Below are 18,824 nucleotides of genomic sequence, written 5' to 3'. Positions count from 1 at the left end.
TATTCTCCAAATAGAACATTGAGATCCAATGAACAAAATTTATTGACAATTCCATCTCTTTTTTTTTTTTTTTTAAATATCTTTATTCGTTTTTACATTATGCAAACAAGTGTACAATAATTCAAGTCATACTATACATTCTTCACTTGAAACTCTACATTCATTTTATACCATAAACTATCTCCCCTCCCTCCCTTTCCATATATTACCCCTCATAATGTCATAAAACCCACCCATCCCTCCTCCCCCCTACATATATTTAATGGGGATAAATATAATTATTTATTTATTATAATACTCAATTAATGGTCTCCACACCTCTTTAGGTTATTAATACAAGACGGCAATTTATTTTTTCTGTTACTGCACCTCAAACTTGGAACTCCCTTCCCATTTACTTAAGGGAAGAGCGCAATCTGGAGAAATTCAAAAGTAATTTAAAAACTTTTCTCTTTAGAGATGCCTTTGATAATTAACTAAGTAGTTCAAAAGTTGAATTATATTTTTTACTGTATTATACTATGGCTTTTTATTTGCTTCCCTTTTTGTCCTGCTTTTCTTTAATGATATTGTATTTCACCTCCCTCCTTTCCTTGTGTTTATGAGTTTGTTAAGTTAGTCCATTAATCCGCTAGGATGTTATGTATAGTTATGTATTGTATTGTCTCCCAAATATTGTAATTTTAACATGTTCATCGCTTAGAAATACGATTAAGCGATTAATCAAATAACTATTAAACTTGAAACTTAACCCAATGGAAGATCAAATATTTGAAAAATCAATTAAGGAGGAATAATTTGCGTTTTCTAAACTTTCCCAAGTCCCGATTGATACAATCAGTGGACTTGGTGAGACAATATTTAAAGGAGGTCCTTAAGATATCGGATGAAGCCCTTCCTCCAATTGTAAAAGCTTAATATGTTTCTGGAAAAGAAATGGGAGGGGCTGGGGCCTCGGGAAAATCAGCTCCAATGGTGAACTTAACTGACTTTCTTGAATCATCTCTTGAAATAATGACACAGAGATTGACTCTAATTGTAACATTTGCTTTAGAACTAGATCGCAATAATATTTTGCACTTATATTTCCATAACGTTAATCAGCAGTTTATGAGGTCAAGTATTCAGATTTTTTGATTTGTCTAGACACACACAAAAGCACTAGTCAATCTTGGCTTGTAGACCAAGATTGAACACTTTGGGAGCTAATTTTGTATTGAAATTTCCTTGTATTTGTGTTGTATTGCTTGAGGTTTCTACTTATACTTTCTTTGACCCAAAACAGCTAATGGATTTTCTTGTAACTAAAGAGGGGATTAAAGTGACTATATAACTTTCCAGTTTGAGAGTGGACTGAGACAATGATAAGCTGCCTAAGCAAACAATCAATCTATGGACAGCAGGCCTGCAACATTTTCAGTTGGAGCTAAAGGCAGCAGTTATTATTGGGGATAGTGGGGAAGCAAATCAGGGACAAGTTACATGGATTAGAGAATGACACAGGGGCAAATTTTTCCCTGCCCCACAGTAACTCATTGTCCCATCCTCGTGAGTTCTTTTCCTGTCCCTGCCCCATTTCTCCTAGCTCCGTCCTCAACTGCACATGCCTCAAACACTTTAAAATTATAAGTGTTTGAAGCTTGCACGGTTAAGGCAGAGCTTACAGGAATGGGACAGGGCCAATGACAAAACTCATGGGGATGGGACAGGGATTTCAAGAACCTGACTCTGAAGATTGCTAGTCTTCCCAGCTTACAGGCACTCATGGTTGTAAAGGAAACACAGGCTTGCGGTCTACATCAAATCTTTTGTGACACACATTCCATCTCTTGGGGACACACTGGTTGAAAACCACTGCTCTAGTCAACAGACAAAACTTGCTCTAGAAATGACACGTCTTGCTTTGGTAATATATTAAACAGAAAGCACAGATCTCTTATACTGGGTCAAGTCATTCTAGATAGCAGACAAACTCACTCTGAAAATGTGATGTCATGCCTTGGTAGAAATCCTGAACCAGATCAGATTGTTCCTGTACAGGTACACCCTGCAAACAGAGTCAAAAAGATTAAGCAGCACTCATCCTGGTACAGAGAGCACAGTGCCGCCTTTTGTCAAATACACCCGAGACACAAAATAATCCCTTCCTGCCATGCTCTGCTGTAGCATCTACAAAAAGTAGGGATGTATGTGCCCTATTTCTGGCATGCATGGTGCAGTCTATATATAGGGGCTGGGATACATATGCTTGTTTGTATACACAAAGGGGATATAAAAAGACATGGGATAAACTTTCCCAGCATGCTCTGTTATAGTTTGTAAAATACAGACTCAAAAACACAACAAATTAGCACTAGATTGTACTAGACTTTTGTATACTTTGGAAGAAAGGCAGGAGAAGGGAGATATGATAGAGACATTCAAGTACCTATGTGGCATAAGTGTGCATGGGACCAGTCTCTTTCATTTGAAAGGAAGCTCTGGAATGAGACAGCATAGGATGAAGTTAATAGGTGATAGGCTCAGGAGTAATCCAAGAAAAAACCTTTTTACAGAAAAGGTGGTAGATGTGTAGAATAGTCTCCCAGTAAAGGTGGTGGAGATAAAGACTGTGTCTGAATTCAAGAAAGCATTAGTCGGGCACATGGGATCTCTTAGGGAGAAGAGGAGATGGTGGATTGCTACTCCTTGGGTTTTGGCCAGGAACTAGTGACCTGGATTGGCCACCGTGAGAACGGGCTACTGGGCTTGATGAATCATTGGTCTGACCCAGTAAGGCTATTCTTATGTTGATGCTGCAGATTGGCAGACTGGATGGGCCATTTGGCCTTTATCTGCCATCAAGTTTCTATGAAATAGAAAACCCCTCCCATGAGTCTTTACCGCATACAGAAGGGAAACAGCTTTTATGCTGGGAACAAGAGCTAGCTGAAGCAAACAATAACCAAGATGAGATTTTAAAAATCAAGACGTGCTTAGCTTGGAAAGTACCTTTTTGCTCTGCATGGTCTCAATGAAGCTGATACAGTTTTTCTGAATGAACTGAGTTGCTGGTTTCTGGAGAGACTTCAGAAAGTCTGTGAAATCACCTGTCTTGGATATAGGATTAGTCTGGGGGTCCAATGGGAAAACTGGCACAATGTCTGAAAATAAAGTGAACAGAATAAGAAATAAAAACCATCAAATAGTTCTTCTGACCCAATACTTGTAATACAATGACCACTGAGAGAAGCTTACAGCTATCACACACCATAAATCTTGGGCATGATTAAATATAGCCACAACAATGAGGTCAGTATTGTAAGGCTCATTACAAGGCCAATGCAGAAAGCTACCATGAGCCTAACCATACCATTAATAATAATAATAACTTTATTCTTGTATACCGCATTACCATGGAAGTTCTATGCGGTTAACAGATGAAGAGACTGTACATTTACAGCGAAGTTACAATTTCGTTGATGTTATATTTACAATTTTAGACGATACATATTTGGTCAAGTTACCTTTACATTCTAGACAATAAATATACGGTGAAGTTATTTTGGCAGCTAGGATATATGTTCGGCGTGGTTACATTTGCTATAAGCTCGATAATGCAGCGTTATAGATGTCGGTGTTACATGAGGCGGTAAGGGTCTAGGGAAGCGGGGTCAGAAGAGGAGGGAGGGGGGAGGAGGAGGGAGGATAAATCAGAGGAATTTGTCAAAAAGGTAGATTTTAGTTAACTTCCTGAATGTTTGATAGTGGGGGGAATTGGAGATGAGTGTAGAGAGGCATTTGTTCCATTTACCCGCTTGGAATGCTAGTGATCGGTCAAGGAATTTTTTGTAGAGGCAGCCCTTCAGGGAGGGGAAGGAGAACAGATAGGTATTTCGAGTACGAGAGAGGCCAGTAATTTCAAGGTGCTCAGATAGGTAGATTGGTGAAGAGCCTGCTAAGGTTTTGAAGCAGAGGCAAGCGAATTTAAAGGTGATTCTTGCTTCTACCGGCAGCCAGTGGAGTTTGGCGTAATAGGGGCTAACATGGTCGTATTTTTTGAGGCCGAAGATGAGGCGGACGGCGGCATTTTGTACTATTCTTAGACGTTTGATGGTGTTTTTATAGGCTCCTAGGTATATGATATTACAGTAGTCCAATAAGCTTAAGATTAATGATTGGACCAGTAAGCGGAAGGAGAGGTGGTCAAAGTGGTGTTTGATGGTGCGAAGTTTCCAGAGGGTGCAGAAGCATTTTTTGATCTGGGCACTGGTATGGTCTTCGAAGGTTAAGCATCTATCTAGGATGACTCCGAGTATTTTTATGGAGGTGTTGATAGGATAATCAAGGCCGTTCAGTTTCATGGAGGTGTTTGTTATTTTGTGGTTTGGGCTAGCCAGGAAGATTTTGGTATTTTCAGAGTTCAATTTTAATTTAAATTGTGAGGTCCATAGTTCTAACTTGGTGAGGACGTGAGTTGTTCCGTTTGTTGGGTGAGTGAAGTTAGGGGGATGATGATGGTGATGTCATCGGCGTAAATGAATGATTTAAGGTTTAAGTCGGCTAGTGTCCGTGCAAGAGGTGCCATGTAGATGTTAAAGAGGGAGGGGGATAGTGGGGAGCCTTGTGGGACTCCGCAGGAATTACGCCATTGATGGGAGAAGGTTCCATTGCTGTGGACCTGATAGGTACGGTTAGTTAGGAAGCATGAGAACCAGTGTAGCACTTGGCCGGAAATGCCAATGGAGTCCAGGCAGCGGAGCATTACCGCTGGTTGTACAGGCCAAGCAATGCACAAAGGAGTGAATGAGCCTCACACTGCATTAAAATGAATGCATGAGGCCATTTGACAGCCATGCAAAGAAGGAAACAGTGGCTTTTCATATGCAGTTACAAAGTGAATTTATTATCCATGTCCAAGGCAGTATTGCCTGACCTTAACTTCCTGTCTCAATACCTTTCCAGTCAGTGCCTGGAGCAGTAATTGGTTCAGGCCCAGACAAGTAAGGTGACATTAAAAGGAAGAAGGAAAAAATAAAAAAAAGTCATGTGGTCTGTATCAGCTCTCCCAACATGCCTGATCCTAGACTTAAAATGCATTCCTGGTATCTAGTGCATCCCCACCCTGACCTCAACTTCTGACTCAAAACATCCAACCCAAAAAACCCTTTTCCTGATATCTCGTGCACTCCCCACCTTCCATCCTGGCCCCAACTACAAAAAGCACAGTTACTTACTGTAACAGGTGTCATCCAGGGACAGCAGGCAGATATTCTTGACTGATGGGTGACGGCACCGACGGAGCCCCGGTACGGACACTTTTAGAGTGATTGCACTCTAAGAACTTGGAAAGTTCTAGATGCCGCAACGCGCATGCGCGAGTGCCTTCCCGCCCGACACAGGCGCGCGGTCCCCAGTTATGATAAGCCAGCTAAGAAGCCAACCCGGGGAGGTGGGAGGGATGCAAGAATATCTGCCTGCTGTCCCTGGATAACACCTGTTACGGTAAGTAACTGTGCTTTATCCCAGGACAAGCAGGCAGCATATTCTTGACTGATGGGTGACCTCCAAGCTAACAAAAAGAGGGATGGAGGGAAGGTTGGCCATTAGGAAAACAAATTTTGCAAAACAGATTGGCCGAAGTGTCCATCCCGTCTGGAGAATGCATCCAGACAATAATGAGATGCAAAAGTATGAACTGAGGACCAAGTGGCAGCTTTGCAGATTTCCTCAATAGGAGTGGACCGGAGGAAAGCTACAGATGTTGCCATAGCTCGGACTCTATGGGCCGTGACAGAACCTTCCAGTGTCAGTCCGGTCTGAGCATAACAGAATGAAATGCACGCTGCCAGCCAATTAGACAACGTACGTTTAGAAACAGGACGTCCCAATTTATTCGGATCAAAGGACAAAAAGAGTTGGGGAGATGATCTGTGGGGCTTAGTACGGTCTAAATAGTAAGCCAGAGCCCGTTTACAGTCCAAAGTATGCAGAGCCTGTTCTCCAGAATGTGAGTGAGGTTTCGGAAAGAAGACAGGCAGAACAATGGATTGGTTGAGATGAAATTCAGAGACAACCTTAGGGAGAAACTTTGGATGTGTGCGCAGAACCACCTTGTCATGATGAAAGACAGTAAAAGGTAGATCTGCAACTAGTGCATGAAGCTCACTGACCCTCCTGGCAGAGGTAAGAGCAATAAGGAAAAGTACCTTCCAAGTGAGAAACTTGAAAGAAGCGGTAGCCAAAGGTTCAAATGGAGGCTTCATCAAGGCGGAAAGAACTACATTAAGATCCCAGATAACAGGAGGGGCTTTAATAGGTGGTTTCACATTAAAAAGACCCCGCATGAACCTAGACACCAAGGGATGAGCTGAGAGGAGCTTTCCATGGACTGGCTCATGAAACGCCGCAATAGCACTTAAGTGGACTCTGACTGAAGAAGACTTGAGGCCAGAGTCAGACAAAGAAAGGAGATAATCCAACAAGGTTTCCACTGCAAGGGAAGTGGGATCATGATGATGGAGGAGACACCAGGAAGAAAAACATGTCCACTTCTGATGGTAACATTGCAGAGTGGCAGGTTTCCTGGAGGCATCCAGAATTGACCGAACAGGCTGAGATAAAAGTGTATCATGAGAAGTCAGCCCGAGAGATACCAAGCTGTCAGGTGCAGAGACTGGAGGTTGGGATGTAGAAGGGTCTCCTGCTGCTGTGTAAGCAGAGAAGGAAACAGTGGAAGAAGAAAAGGTTCCCTGGAACTGAGTTGAAGTAGAAGGGAGAACCAATGTTGCCTGGGCCACCTCGGAGCAATCAGAATCATGGTGGCTCGTTCCCTCTTGAGCTTGAACAAGGTTCTCAACATGAGAGGTAGAGGAGGGAAAACATACAGAAACAGATTGGACCAGTCGAGGAGAAATGCATCCGCTGCCAGACGGTGAGGAGAGTAGAGTCTGGAGCAGAATAGGGGCAGCTGGTGATTGTGAGGAGCTGCAAAGAGGTCTATCTGAGGAGTGCCCCACTGAGTGAAGATGGACTGCAGAGTGAGAGGATCGAGTGTCCACTCGTGAGGCTGGAGAACTCTGCTGAGCTTGTCCGCCAAGGAATTCTGTTCTCCCTGAATGTAGATAGCTTTCAGGAATAGATGGTGATTTATGGCCCAAGTCCAGATCTTCTGGGCTTCCTGGCACAAGAGGCGAGAGCCCGTCCCACCCTGCTTGTTGATGTAGTACATCGCAACTTGATTGTCTGTGCACAGCAGGAGGACTTGAGGGAAGAGAAGATGTTGGAAGGTCTTGAGGGCATAAAACATCGCTCTGAGTTCCAGGAAATTGATGTGATGCTTCTTTTCCTGGGCTGTCCAAAGACCTTGAGTTTGGAACTCGTTCAAGTGAGCTCCCCAAGCATAAGGGGAAGCGTCGGTGGTGATGACAAGTTGATGAGGAGGTAGATGGAACAGAAGACCTCTGGATAGATTTGAGGATGTCAACCACCATTGTAGAGACTGACGAAGAGATGACGTCACAGATATGTGACGTGAGCAATGATCCCTCGCTTGGGACCACTGAGTAGCCAGGGTCCATTGAGGAGTGCGCAGATGCAGACGGGCAAGTGGTGTGACATGAACTGTGGAGGCCATGTAACCCAAGAGTATCATCATTTGCTTTGCAGAGATGGAACGTTGTGGAAGCACCTGCTGACATAGAGATTGAAGTGTTTGAAGACAGTTGGATGGCAGAAACGCTCTCATGAGGATTGTGTCTAAGACTGCCCCAATGAATTGAAGTCTCTGCGTGGGGATAAGATGAGATTTGGGTAGATTGATCTCGAATCCCAACAAACGCAGAAATAAGATGGTCTGGTTGGTGGCCTGAAGAACAGTCTGAGATGAGTTTGCCTTTATCAACCAATCGTCCAGGTAAGGAAACACCTGAAGGTGGTGGGAACGTAGAAAAGCCGCTACCACAATCAGACATTTGGTGAACACTCTTGGAGAGGAGGCTAGGCCGAAAGGTAGTACCTTGTACTGGTAATGACAATGATTGATCATGAAACGTAGGTACTGTCTGGAGGCCAGATTGATCGGTATGTGAGTGTATGCTTCTTTGAGATCGAGGGAACATAGCCAGTTGTCTTGATTGAGAAGAGGGTAAAGAGTTGCTAAGGAGAGCATCTTGAACTTCTCCTTGACTAAGCATTTGTTGAGATCGCGAAGATCTAGGATAGGTCTGAGATCTCCTGTTTTTTTGGGAACTAGGAAATAACGGGAGTAGAATCCGTACCCCTTTTGCTCCAGAGGAACTTCCTCTATGGCGTTCAGAAGGAGGAGGGATTGAACCTCCTGAAGGAGGAGGGAGGACTGGGGAGTATGCAAAGCAGACTCTTTTGGTAGACTTGTGCCCGGGGGGGTTTGAAAGTTGAGAGAGTAGCCGTAGTGGATGATGTTGAGGACCCATTGGTCCGAAGTGATTACTTCCCACCGGCTGAGGAAAAGAGATAGACGTCCTCCTATAGGTTGAGGCAGGAGATGTGAAGGTTGGATGCTGGCTATGCCCTGGAGAATGAAGTCAAAAGGGCTGAGTCGGTTTTTGTTGTGGAGGCTGCTTGACAGGTTGCTGCTGTTGCTGTCTAGGAGTTTGCCTCTGTTGTTGACGCTGCCTCCTAGGTTGTTGAGGAGCAGACTGTAAGGGACGAGCCACATAACGGCGTTGGTAAGTGGATTGTTGTCTGAAAGGACGTGCTGGCGGAGCCTTCTTCTTGGTTTTAAGAAGGGTATCCCAGCGTGTTTCATGAGCAGAGAGCTTTTGGGTCGTTGAGTCCATGGAATCTCCAAACAGCTCATCTCCTAAGCAAGGTGCATTTGCTAACCGGTCTTGATGGTTAACATCCAGTTCTGACACCCTTAACCAGGCTAAGCGGCGCATGGCGACAGACATGGCCGTTGCTCTAGAGGTAAGTTCAAAGGTGTCATATATAGATCTTACCATAAATTTTCTGAGCTGAAAAAGGGAAGAAGAGCATAGGTGAAAAGCCAACCGTTTCCTCTCAGGAAGGTACTGCTCAAAGGAAGCCATGGTGGTAAGGAGATGCTTTAAATAAAAAGAAAAATGAAAAGCATAGTTACCAGATCGATTGGCTAACATCGCATTCTGATAGAGACGCTTACCAAATTTGTCCATGGCTTTGCCTTCTCTACCAGGAGGGACAGAAGCATACACACTAGCCCCTGAGGACTTTTTCAATGTGGATTCCACAAGGAGAGATTCATGTGGAAGCTGGGGTTTATCGAAACCTGGAATGGGGATAACTTTATATAGGGAATCCAATTTACGGGGAGCTCCAGGGACAGTGAGAGGAGTCTCTAAATTTTTGTAAAATGTCTCCCTCAAGATGTCGTGAAGAGGGAGTTTCAGAAATTCCTTTGGAGGCTGGTCAAAATCAAGAGCATCCAGAAAAGCCTTAGACTTTTTAGACTCAGCCTCCAAAGGAATAGAGAGAGATTCACACATATCTTTTAAAAATGCTGAAAAAGACGTGGAATCATGTTTGGAGGATGGATCAGGAATATCAGGTTCATCCTCCCCCGAAGAACACTCACCTTCTGAAAGAAAAGGCTCTTCGGAATCACCCCACAGATCAGGGTCTCGAATATGGGAAGTACGATCCCGAGACTCAGGGGTGGATGGTTCCAGGTGTCGGGACTTGCGTACCGACTTACCCGACCTCATCGAAGTGGTACCGGGAGATGTTACCGGTTGCATCGGAGCCGAAGTCTGTACCGACTGGTGTTGAGTTGTCGGCTCCGGTGCAAGAATTGGCATCGACACCGATGAGGTCGAGTGTAACGGTACCGAAAGAGAGGAAGTAGACAGAATGGGTCGTTCCACTCTCGGTACCGACGGCTCAGACGAGACCGGCACCGGAAGGTTCGGTGTCAGGATAGCTGGAAGGAGTTGTTTGAGCTGTTCCTTCAGCTGCACCTGTAAGATGGCCGCAATGTGATCATCAAGGGAGGGCACCGGTACCGCCTTTTTCTTCTGCGGTACCTGCGGTGCCGCTCTACACCCCGGAGATGAGGAGCCCGATGTCGAGGGACTCACCTCTATAGGGGCGGAGCGCTTCCGCTGGCGCCTCACGGTCGGCAGGATTGGGCTCGCTGCACTCGAGACCGGAGGACGCTCCAGCGGGGAAGGCTTCTTAGCCGGCTTACCTGAGTGCTGGGATGCCGATGCGGTGTCACGTGGCGTCGAAGATGACGGTGCCGATTGAGTTGGTGCCGAGGCCGGTGTCGATGGAACGGGGTCGGACATCTCGGCACCGAACAGTAATCGCTGTTGTATCTGGCGATTTTTTAGAGTTCGTTTTTTTAAGGTGGCACAGCGGGTGCAGGTGGAAGCCTGATGCTCAGGACCCAAACACTGTAGGCACCAGTTGTGTGGGTCCGTGAGAGATATAGGCCTAGCACACCGCTGGCACTTTTTAAACCCTGGCTGAGGGGGCATGAAAGTAAAAACGGCTTCAGCCAAATCGAAGGCCGAGGCCTCGATGGTGGCAGAAGGCCCCGCCGGGGAAAAACCAACACTGAAGAAAAAAATGAAAGTTTTGTTTTTTTTTACAAAAATGAAACAAAGAAAAAAGGCAAATTAAGCCAAAAAGTTTACGCGAGCGGGAAGGCAAATAGAAAAAAATTTCAACAGCCGTTGAAAACGCGTCTTCTTAGCTCCGCGGAAACTAAGAAACTGGGGACCGCGCGCCTGTGTCGGGCGGGAAGGCACTCGCGCATGCGCGGTGCGGCATCTAGAACTTTCCAAGTTCTTAGAGTGCAATCACTCTAAAAGTGTCCGTACCGGGGCTCCGTCGGTGCCGTCACCCATCAGTCAAGAATATGCTGCCTGCTTGTCCTGGGATAAAGAGACCTTTCCCTGGGGGATAATACCAGACACCAAAGAAAGCCTGCCCCCGGCTTTTTTTGAGTCCGGGACTATTAGACTACCCGAAATTGTTGGGAAGGGCTGACTACCTTGTCCAGGGGGGATGGAGCCTTCTATAAAATGGGATTGTTGCAAACCCACCATTTTTTGTCACTCTTCCTGTCAGTGCCTGAACCAATCACTGCTCAGGCACTGACAGGAAGAGCAACATTTCACAATGAGCTGCAGATTTACTGCTGTAATTTTAATGTGACAGTAATCTGCATACTCTTCAATTACACATCCCATGGTAAATATTTTGTGGGATCTTCGCATAGCCTCATGATAGAGCTGCTTATCTTTCTGCACTGGCTCCTAAGATGGTAAATTGGCTGCAGTTACTATCTAGATATTTGGCAGTGAACTGCTGCTGGATATCTGGCTAAATTACCTGAACTTCTTTAGTGCAGATCAAGTTTTCTGAACAGATTTAGTTTGGTACCACTGAATGTGTTGTGCTAATTGGCTTCATTTTTAAAAAACCTATTCTCTAGCATCCCTCCAGACCAGCACAGATGAATGGGTTGTGTACCTCTGACAGCAGGTGCAGAATGAGAATTCTTGACTTTTATTTTATTTTAAATTCTTTATTCATTTTCGTATGTTACAACAAGTGTAGCAAATAAACTCATTTAAAACTTGACTTTTAGCTACTAATAGGCTGTGCCATCCCCTTTAAAGTCAGTTTATTCTCAGTCTCCAGCAGGTGGAGATGGTAAGTCTGTGCCTTCTCTGGAGTTGATCTTAGGCCTTCCTGAGAGTCCTGCTTTTGTTTTTTGCTGGACTTTTCTTAGAATTAAAATTCTTCTTAGTATTCTTTGCTTTCTTCTGCTGTAGGAGTTTCAGTCCCCTTTAACTTCAGGGGTGCCAGAGTCCCTCCCCTCATTGGTGAAGAGTCCCTCCCCTCATTGTGTTAATAGTGCCTTGGCGGTTTTGCTCTGCCTGCCAGTGGGGTCTGCCCTATTGTAAGAACACAAGAATAGCCTTACTGAATTAGACCAATGGTCCATCAAGCCCAGTAGCCTGGTGGCCAATCCAGCTCCCTAGTACCTGGCCAAAACCCAAGGAGTAGCAACATTCCATGCTACCAATCCAGGGCAAGCAGTGACTTCCCCCATGTCTTTCTCAACAACAGACTATAAGCTTTTCCTCCAGGAAATTGTGCAAACCTTTCATAAAACCAGCTATGCTATCCGCTCTTATCACAACCTCTGGCAATATAGAGAACAACCCCCCCCCCCTCACAACAGAGCTTTTGAATGCTAGTTCAGTTTACTGAGCTGTTGCTTCTGCAGAGATCACCTTTCCTGTGGTTGCCTCTGATTCCTCCCTCCTTCATTTTGGCACTGCAAGGTTACAGTCTTACACTTTTGTTGATAGCATGTCTGAAGAAATGTTTGGCATGCTCTTGCCAGGGGGTGGGGTGTGGGTGTGAATGAATATGGCCAGCTTCTGCTCTCGGGTGGCAATCGCATCAGAAACAGGGTCAGAACTAAGGCTTCTGCAGCAGTACGGAAGCTCCATGTGTAGGGCTGGCCGCGAATGTGGTAATTTGTCTTTTGGGCTAGCTCCAATTTTGGCGGGAATGGCCACCATTCCTTCTTTGGACTCACTCTCTTCAGGGCCTTCTCTCCCTCCATGCCTGTAGCCCATGTTTCTGCCTGGTAGGTCATAGGTCACACCTGGATTGCCAACAGGGCCTCTAGATCCTGCAGGGGTGGTAGGTTTTCCCTCAGAGTTTATTTTGCAGAGGTACAGGAGAGTTCCAGTTCAGTCTTCCAGCTCTTGCTCCTTCTTACTCTTCTCAGGTATGCCCTCCATCAGCAAAGCAGGCCAGGGTGACTTGGGATGAGGAAGTTCTGGACTGAGAAGACTTGGTCCTCTCAGATGAGGACAAAGAGTAGACAGGAGAGGCTCCTTTCCCTCCAGGAAAACAAGGTTTTCAGGAAGGGTGCTTGGAGGATCTCCCACCAGGGAAGGACTCCTCAGTAGTGCATATTTTTCACCATGAAGAGCTTCAGTTGATTGACCAGGTGCCAGCATTTTGAAGAACAGCCTAAAGGAGGTTCCACAAGCTGTAGATCCTTTACTCAAGGGCATACAGTCTGCCTCCAAGACCTTCCCTATGCATCAGGATGTGATCCAGGCACAATGGAAGGTTCCAGATGCTCCTTTCCACATTGCTCGGGCTATGGTGCACCTGTATTACATTACATTACAGATTTCTATTCCGCCATTACCTTTCAGTTCAAAGTGGATTACAAAAAGAGTTATGGAAGAAGGGTTACAAAGTTAGATCAGAGATCGTTTCCAAAAGAGGGATAAGTAGGATCAGGGGTTAGGGAGGGGATGGTAAGAAAGGGGTATTCATGGTATTAAGCTTTATTAAGGGATTTCTTGAAGAGTATAATTTTTATTTCCTTTCTGAACATCTTGTAGTCTGGGGTTGTTATCAATAGGTTGGAGATTTTGTTATCTATTTTTGCTGCTTGAGTGGCTAGTAGGCCGTCGTATAGTTTTTTCCATTTTACTTCTTTGACTGGGGGTAAGTGAATGGAGTGTGTGTTTTTCTATGCCTGGTAGAGGTAGTTTGGATGAGGCGATTATTTAGGTAGATTGGGCTGTCTCTGTTTATAGTTTTAAATAGTATACAATAGAATTTAAATTGTATTCTTTCCTGGATTGGAAGCCAATGTGAGTCGATGTATGCCTCAGTAATGTGGTCATGTTTCTTCAATGGGCTTCTTCAACTTTGAAGACGATAAATAGCCCTTTCGGCTGCCTGTTTCAGATGCAGTGGTTTCTGCAGTGGCAAAAAAGAATATGGTCCCAGTGGATGAAGGTTCTGCCCGCATAGACCCACAGGATCAAAGATTGGAGTCTTTGCTGAAACAGAATTTTGAGGTGGCAGCATTGGAGGTTCAGGCAGATTTGTAGTGGGCTGGTAGCCCAGGTCTGTTTTTGGTGGTCTGAGCATGTGCTGGACAGAAAGGCCAATGACTGGTCTGTGACGAATCAAGAGTTGGCGAAAACTGAAATAGCAGCCTCCTTTCTTTCAGTCAAGAATTCACAAGGAAAAATAATTTCTCCTAATTTTCTCTAAGGGGGCATGTTTGGGGGTGGAGAGTTATATCTTATTTTATTTTTTTAAATTCTTTATTAATTTTTTTATGTTACAACAAGTGTAGCAATTAAACTCATATGAACTTAAAGATACACACTTGATTAACTCTCATATAAGCATAAAGTTTAACATTTCATTACAAATTAATATTCTATAATATTTTAAATATTATGTAAGAAATCTAAAATTTAAATCATTCTAATTGAATATAATAATCCCCCACCCCTCCCTCCCTATTCAATAATACATAAAATCATCCTTACTGTGAAATACTCATGTATTATATAATAACAACAAGTAAAACCCACCCCTTTTCCCCCCTAAACAAATATCTTATCATGGGAAAAGTTAATCATTTATTACAAAAATCTGTTAATGGTCCCCAGACTTTCTGAAATTTACTAATATAACCTTTTTGCGTTGCTTTGGTGAGTTCCATTTTGTATATACGACATACAGAATTCCACCAGAAATTGTACTTTAACCTGTCATACTTTTTCTAATTGTATGTTATTTGTTGTATTGCTACTCCAGTTAAAATAAATAAAAGTTTGTTGTTATTTGATGAGATTTGACTCCTTGCTCTCAAAGTTGTTCCAAATAAAATAGTATCATATGTCAAAGCTACTGGATTTTCTAACATCCTATTAATTTGAGGCCAAATTGATTTCCAGAATGATAAAATAAATGGACAATAGAATAAAAGATGATCTAATGTCCCAGCTTCAAGATGACAATGCCAACATCTATTAGACTTAGAGCTATCTATTTTTTGTAAACGAACAGGGGTCCAAAAAGCTCTATGCAAAAGAAAAAACCAAGTTTGTCTCATAGATGCTGACACCGTACATCTTAACCTCCAAGACCAAAGTCGTGGCCATTGAGATGCATTAATTTGATGCTTTATCTCAATGCTCCAAATGTCTCTAAGACCATTTTATGGTTTTTTATTTACAAATCCAGATATTACTTTATACCACTGTGCGGCTCTATGATCCATAGAATCCATCTGAAAGCATAAGAATTCCAAACTATGATAATTAACAAGATTTTTCCATTCAGGGAACCCTACCTGAATGGCCTGCTTCAATTGCAACCATCTAAAATATTGCGATTTATTAAGACTAAACTTATGTTGCAATTCAGCAGCTTACCATTTTTTATTACATCCTCCAAAGTACGGATACCTGCCAACATGCAATGCTTCCAGATGATTTTAAAACCGCCAATTTTGATCTTGGGGTTTAACCAAATCGTTTGAGTTGTTGATAGTGAAAGTTGTGGAGAGTGAAAGTGACAGTGCTTCTCAGAGCAAGAGGCATCACCGCATGCTAATTGATTAGTGTGGCATTATAGCCCTTACCGACTATAAAATAAGTATCGGTAAGGGCTCCCAAAGTAACTTTGCTTAATGGCTATGCGCCATGGTGAGATCTGCATGTGGCCATTAATTGGGAAAATAGAAATGCCAGCCATTCTGGCCACAGAATAAGTTGCCGTAGCATGTGGGAAAGACACACATATGGAGTGCGCTAAGGTCACTTGTGCCTCAACTTTAATAAAATGACCCCTTAGTGTCCATAAAGAATAAAAGCATTGCTAGGCATTACACCCCTAAAAACACAGCTTCTTCTAGCATGTCACAGACAGAAATTAATGGGTTTCATGTTCTGCTTTCTTCTTTCTGGACTGGCATCACCCCTGCTCTTTTAGCCAATGACCTTTTCAAGCTGGGATTTGAACCCCAGCTAGACTAGTTCTTAGCTCATCATTCTAACCACTAGGCTGCTCTATCCTCTCTGTTGGGATAACTTGGTCTTGTTCTGTATTGGGATGAGTTCTCTGTTACTTGTGCTCTTCTTTTCACTCTGTTTGCTGCACATACGGCTCTGTTTTTCTTACTCTGCTAGGTGAGCAACTATTTGCACGAGGCTTTTGTTACTTTTCTACATCCCCTATGGGATCCTTTAATTGTTGCCGGATTTTTTTCCTTATGGCACTGGGCCCTCTTACCTGTCTTCAGCAGACTTTTAGTGCTGCTGAAAAATTTCTTCATAGTATTCGCTCTCCGCCATTTCTCATTGCTTTTCTTCTCTTCAAACTTTGCAAAGAAGTAGCCAGTGTATCCATCAGCACTAGTCTGACTGGTCCTTTAAGAATGAAGAACAGAAGGAATATATGATGTTTCCAGGTTTATTAATATCTTACTATCCCGCACCGCCCCAAGGGTGAAAACCGTCTGGGCGGCTTACAATCTAAAACTGATGAACCGGGACATAGGAGATTACCACAGTGTGCTCATCCTAGAGTTGTCCCTTTAAGCAAAATGTTCACATTGTGTCAATTTATGACATTTCATTATAAGGCCAGTTATGCTGCTAAGATCTAAACATCCATTATATTATAGTCACAAAACAATAATGCACACTCATAAGGATACTTTGCTGCTCCAAAGTAGCTTTCCTGAGTTAGAGGTTCTTTGACTAAATCTTAGTGCATGCTAATGGACATTAGTGTGCGTTAACTGCTATTTGATTCAAGGGTATAAAATATAAGAACATAAGAACATAAGCAATGCCTCCGCTGGGTCAGACCTGAAGTCCATCATGCCCAGCAGTCCGCTCACGCGGCGGCCCAACAGGTCCAGGACCTGTGCAGTAAACCTCTATCTATACCCTTCTATCCCCTTTTCCAGCAGGAAATTGTCCAATCCTTTCTTAAACCCAAGTACTGTACTCTCCCCTATAACGTCCTCTGGAAGTGCATTCCAGGTATCCACCACACGTTGGGTAAAGAAGAACTTCCTAGCATTAGTTTTGAATCTGTCCCCTTTTAACTTTTCCGAATGTCCTCTTGTTTTTTTATTTTCTGAAAGTTTGAAGAATCTGTCCTTCTCTACTCTCTCTATGCCCTTCATGATCTTATAAGTCTCTATCATATCCCCTCTAAGTCTCCTCTTCTTCAGGGAAAAGAGACCCAGTTTCTCCAATCTCTCAGCGTATGAGAGGTTTTCCATCCCTTTTATCAAACGTGTCGCTCTCCTCTGAACCCTCTCGAGTAACACCATATCCTTCTTAAGGTACGGCGACCAATATTGGACGCAGTATTCCAGATGCGGGCGCACCATCGCCCGATACAATGGCAGGATAACTTCTACCGTCCTTGTTGTAATACCCTTCTTGATTATGCCTAGCATTCTATTTGCTTTCTTAGCGGCCGCTGCGCACTGTGTCGTCGGCTTCATTGTCATGTCCACCATTACCCCCAAGTCCCTTTCTTGGCTACTCTCATTCAATAATATCCCTCCCATTGTATAGTTGTACCTCGGGTTTCCGCTTCCCACATGCAATACTTTACATTTCTCAACGTTGAACTTCATCTGCCATCTCGCCGCCCATTCCCCCAATTTGTTCAAGTCCCTTTGCAATTCTTCGCATTCCTCTTTAGTCCCAGCTCCACTAAATAGTTTTGTATCGTCCGCAAATTTTATTATCTCACACTTCGTGCCTGTTTCTAGATCATTTATGAATATATTAAATAGCAGCGGCCCGAGCACCGAGCCCTGCGGAACACCACTCGTGACCCCCATCCAGTCCGAGTAGTGGCCCTTCACCCCTACCCTCTGTTTCCTACCCGCCAACCAGTTTCTGATCCATCTATGTACGTCTCCGTCCACTCCATGGTTCTTCAGTTTCCGGAGTAGACGCTCGTGAGGCATCTTGTCAAAGGCTTTTTGGAAATCAAGGTATATGATGTCTATGGGGTCTCCTCTGTCCATCCGTTTGTTAATTCCTTCGAAGAAGTGCAATAAGTTCGTTAGGCATGATCTCCCCCTGCAGAAACCATGTTGGCTTGTTATCAGAAGTTCGTTTCTTTCCAAATGTTCATCGATGTGTTCTTTAATCAGTGCTTCCGCCATTTTCCCCAGAACCGAGGTCAGACTCACTGGTCTGTAGTTTCCCGGGTAACCTCTTGATCCCTTTTTAAAGATGGGCGTGACTTTGGCTATCTTCCAATCCTCTGGGATCACGCCTGTTTTCAAGGATAGGTTGCAAATTTGCTGCAGTAGTTCCGCTATCTCTTCCTTTAATTCCTTCAGAACCCTTGGATGGATTCCGTCCGGACCCGGGGATTTGTCAGTTTTAAGTTTTTCTATCTGCCTGTGTACATCATCAAGGCTCACTTCCATGGATGTTAATTTTTCTGCTTGATTTCCATTGAAGTTTTGCTCAGGTTCCGGTATGTTGGTTGTGTCTTCGTTTGTAAAAACAGACGAGAAGAACATGTTGAGTCTTTCTGCGACTTCTTTCTCCTCCTTCACCGCTCCCTTCCTGTCTCCTTCGTCCAGCGGTCCTACCTCCTCCCTAGCTGGCTGTTTCCCTTTAACATATCTGAAGAATGGTTTGAAATTTCGTGCCTCCCTGGCTAGCCTCTCTTCATACTCTCTTTTGGCTTTTCGAACCACACGGTGACATTCTTTTTGATACTTCCTGTGCTCCTTCTGGTTCCCTTCAGTTTTATCCTTTTTCCATTTCCTGAATGAATTTTTCTTATTGCCTATCGCTTCCTTCACTATTTTAGTCATCCATATCGGGTCTTTTGTTCGACTCTTTTTGCACCCCTTTCTGAATCTGGGGATGTGCAGATTTTGCGCCTCGCTCACCGTGTCCTTGAAAAAAGACCAGGCATGTTCTACTGTTTGCCATTTTTTGGAAGTGTTCCTAAGTTTCTTCCTTACCATTTCCCTCATTGCT

General features: G+C 43.9%; 1 protein-coding gene across 3 annotated transcripts in view; it reads right to left on the bottom strand.

The window, feature by feature from the left end:
* The window catches only part of LOC117365255 (rab5 GDP/GTP exchange factor-like), a 64,794-nt gene that overhangs the window by 33,537 nt on the left and 12,433 nt on the right, over positions 1-18,824 (bottom strand). For 2 of the 3 annotated variants that reach the window (XM_033955443.1, XM_033955444.1), the window contains exons 3-5: positions 16,084-16,220; positions 2,992-3,143; positions 1,978-2,047 (exon numbers count right to left, since the gene is read on the bottom strand). In XM_033955443.1, coding sequence (XP_033811334.1) covers positions 1,978-2,047; positions 2,992-3,143; positions 16,084-16,220 — 359 coding nt within the window. Of the gene's footprint in view, positions 1-1,977; positions 2,048-2,991; positions 3,144-16,083; positions 16,221-18,824 lie in introns of those variants that run through there. The other variant, XM_033955446.1, reaches the window with a different exon arrangement.

Source organism: Geotrypetes seraphini, chromosome 8 (assembly GCF_902459505.1).
Source record: "Geotrypetes seraphini chromosome 8, aGeoSer1.1, whole genome shotgun sequence".
NCBI classification, from domain to species: domain Eukaryota; kingdom Metazoa; phylum Chordata; class Amphibia; order Gymnophiona; family Dermophiidae; genus Geotrypetes; species Geotrypetes seraphini.
The sequence above is the reverse complement of the archived record's forward strand: the minus strand, read 5'-3'. Positions and strand labels throughout refer to the sequence as shown.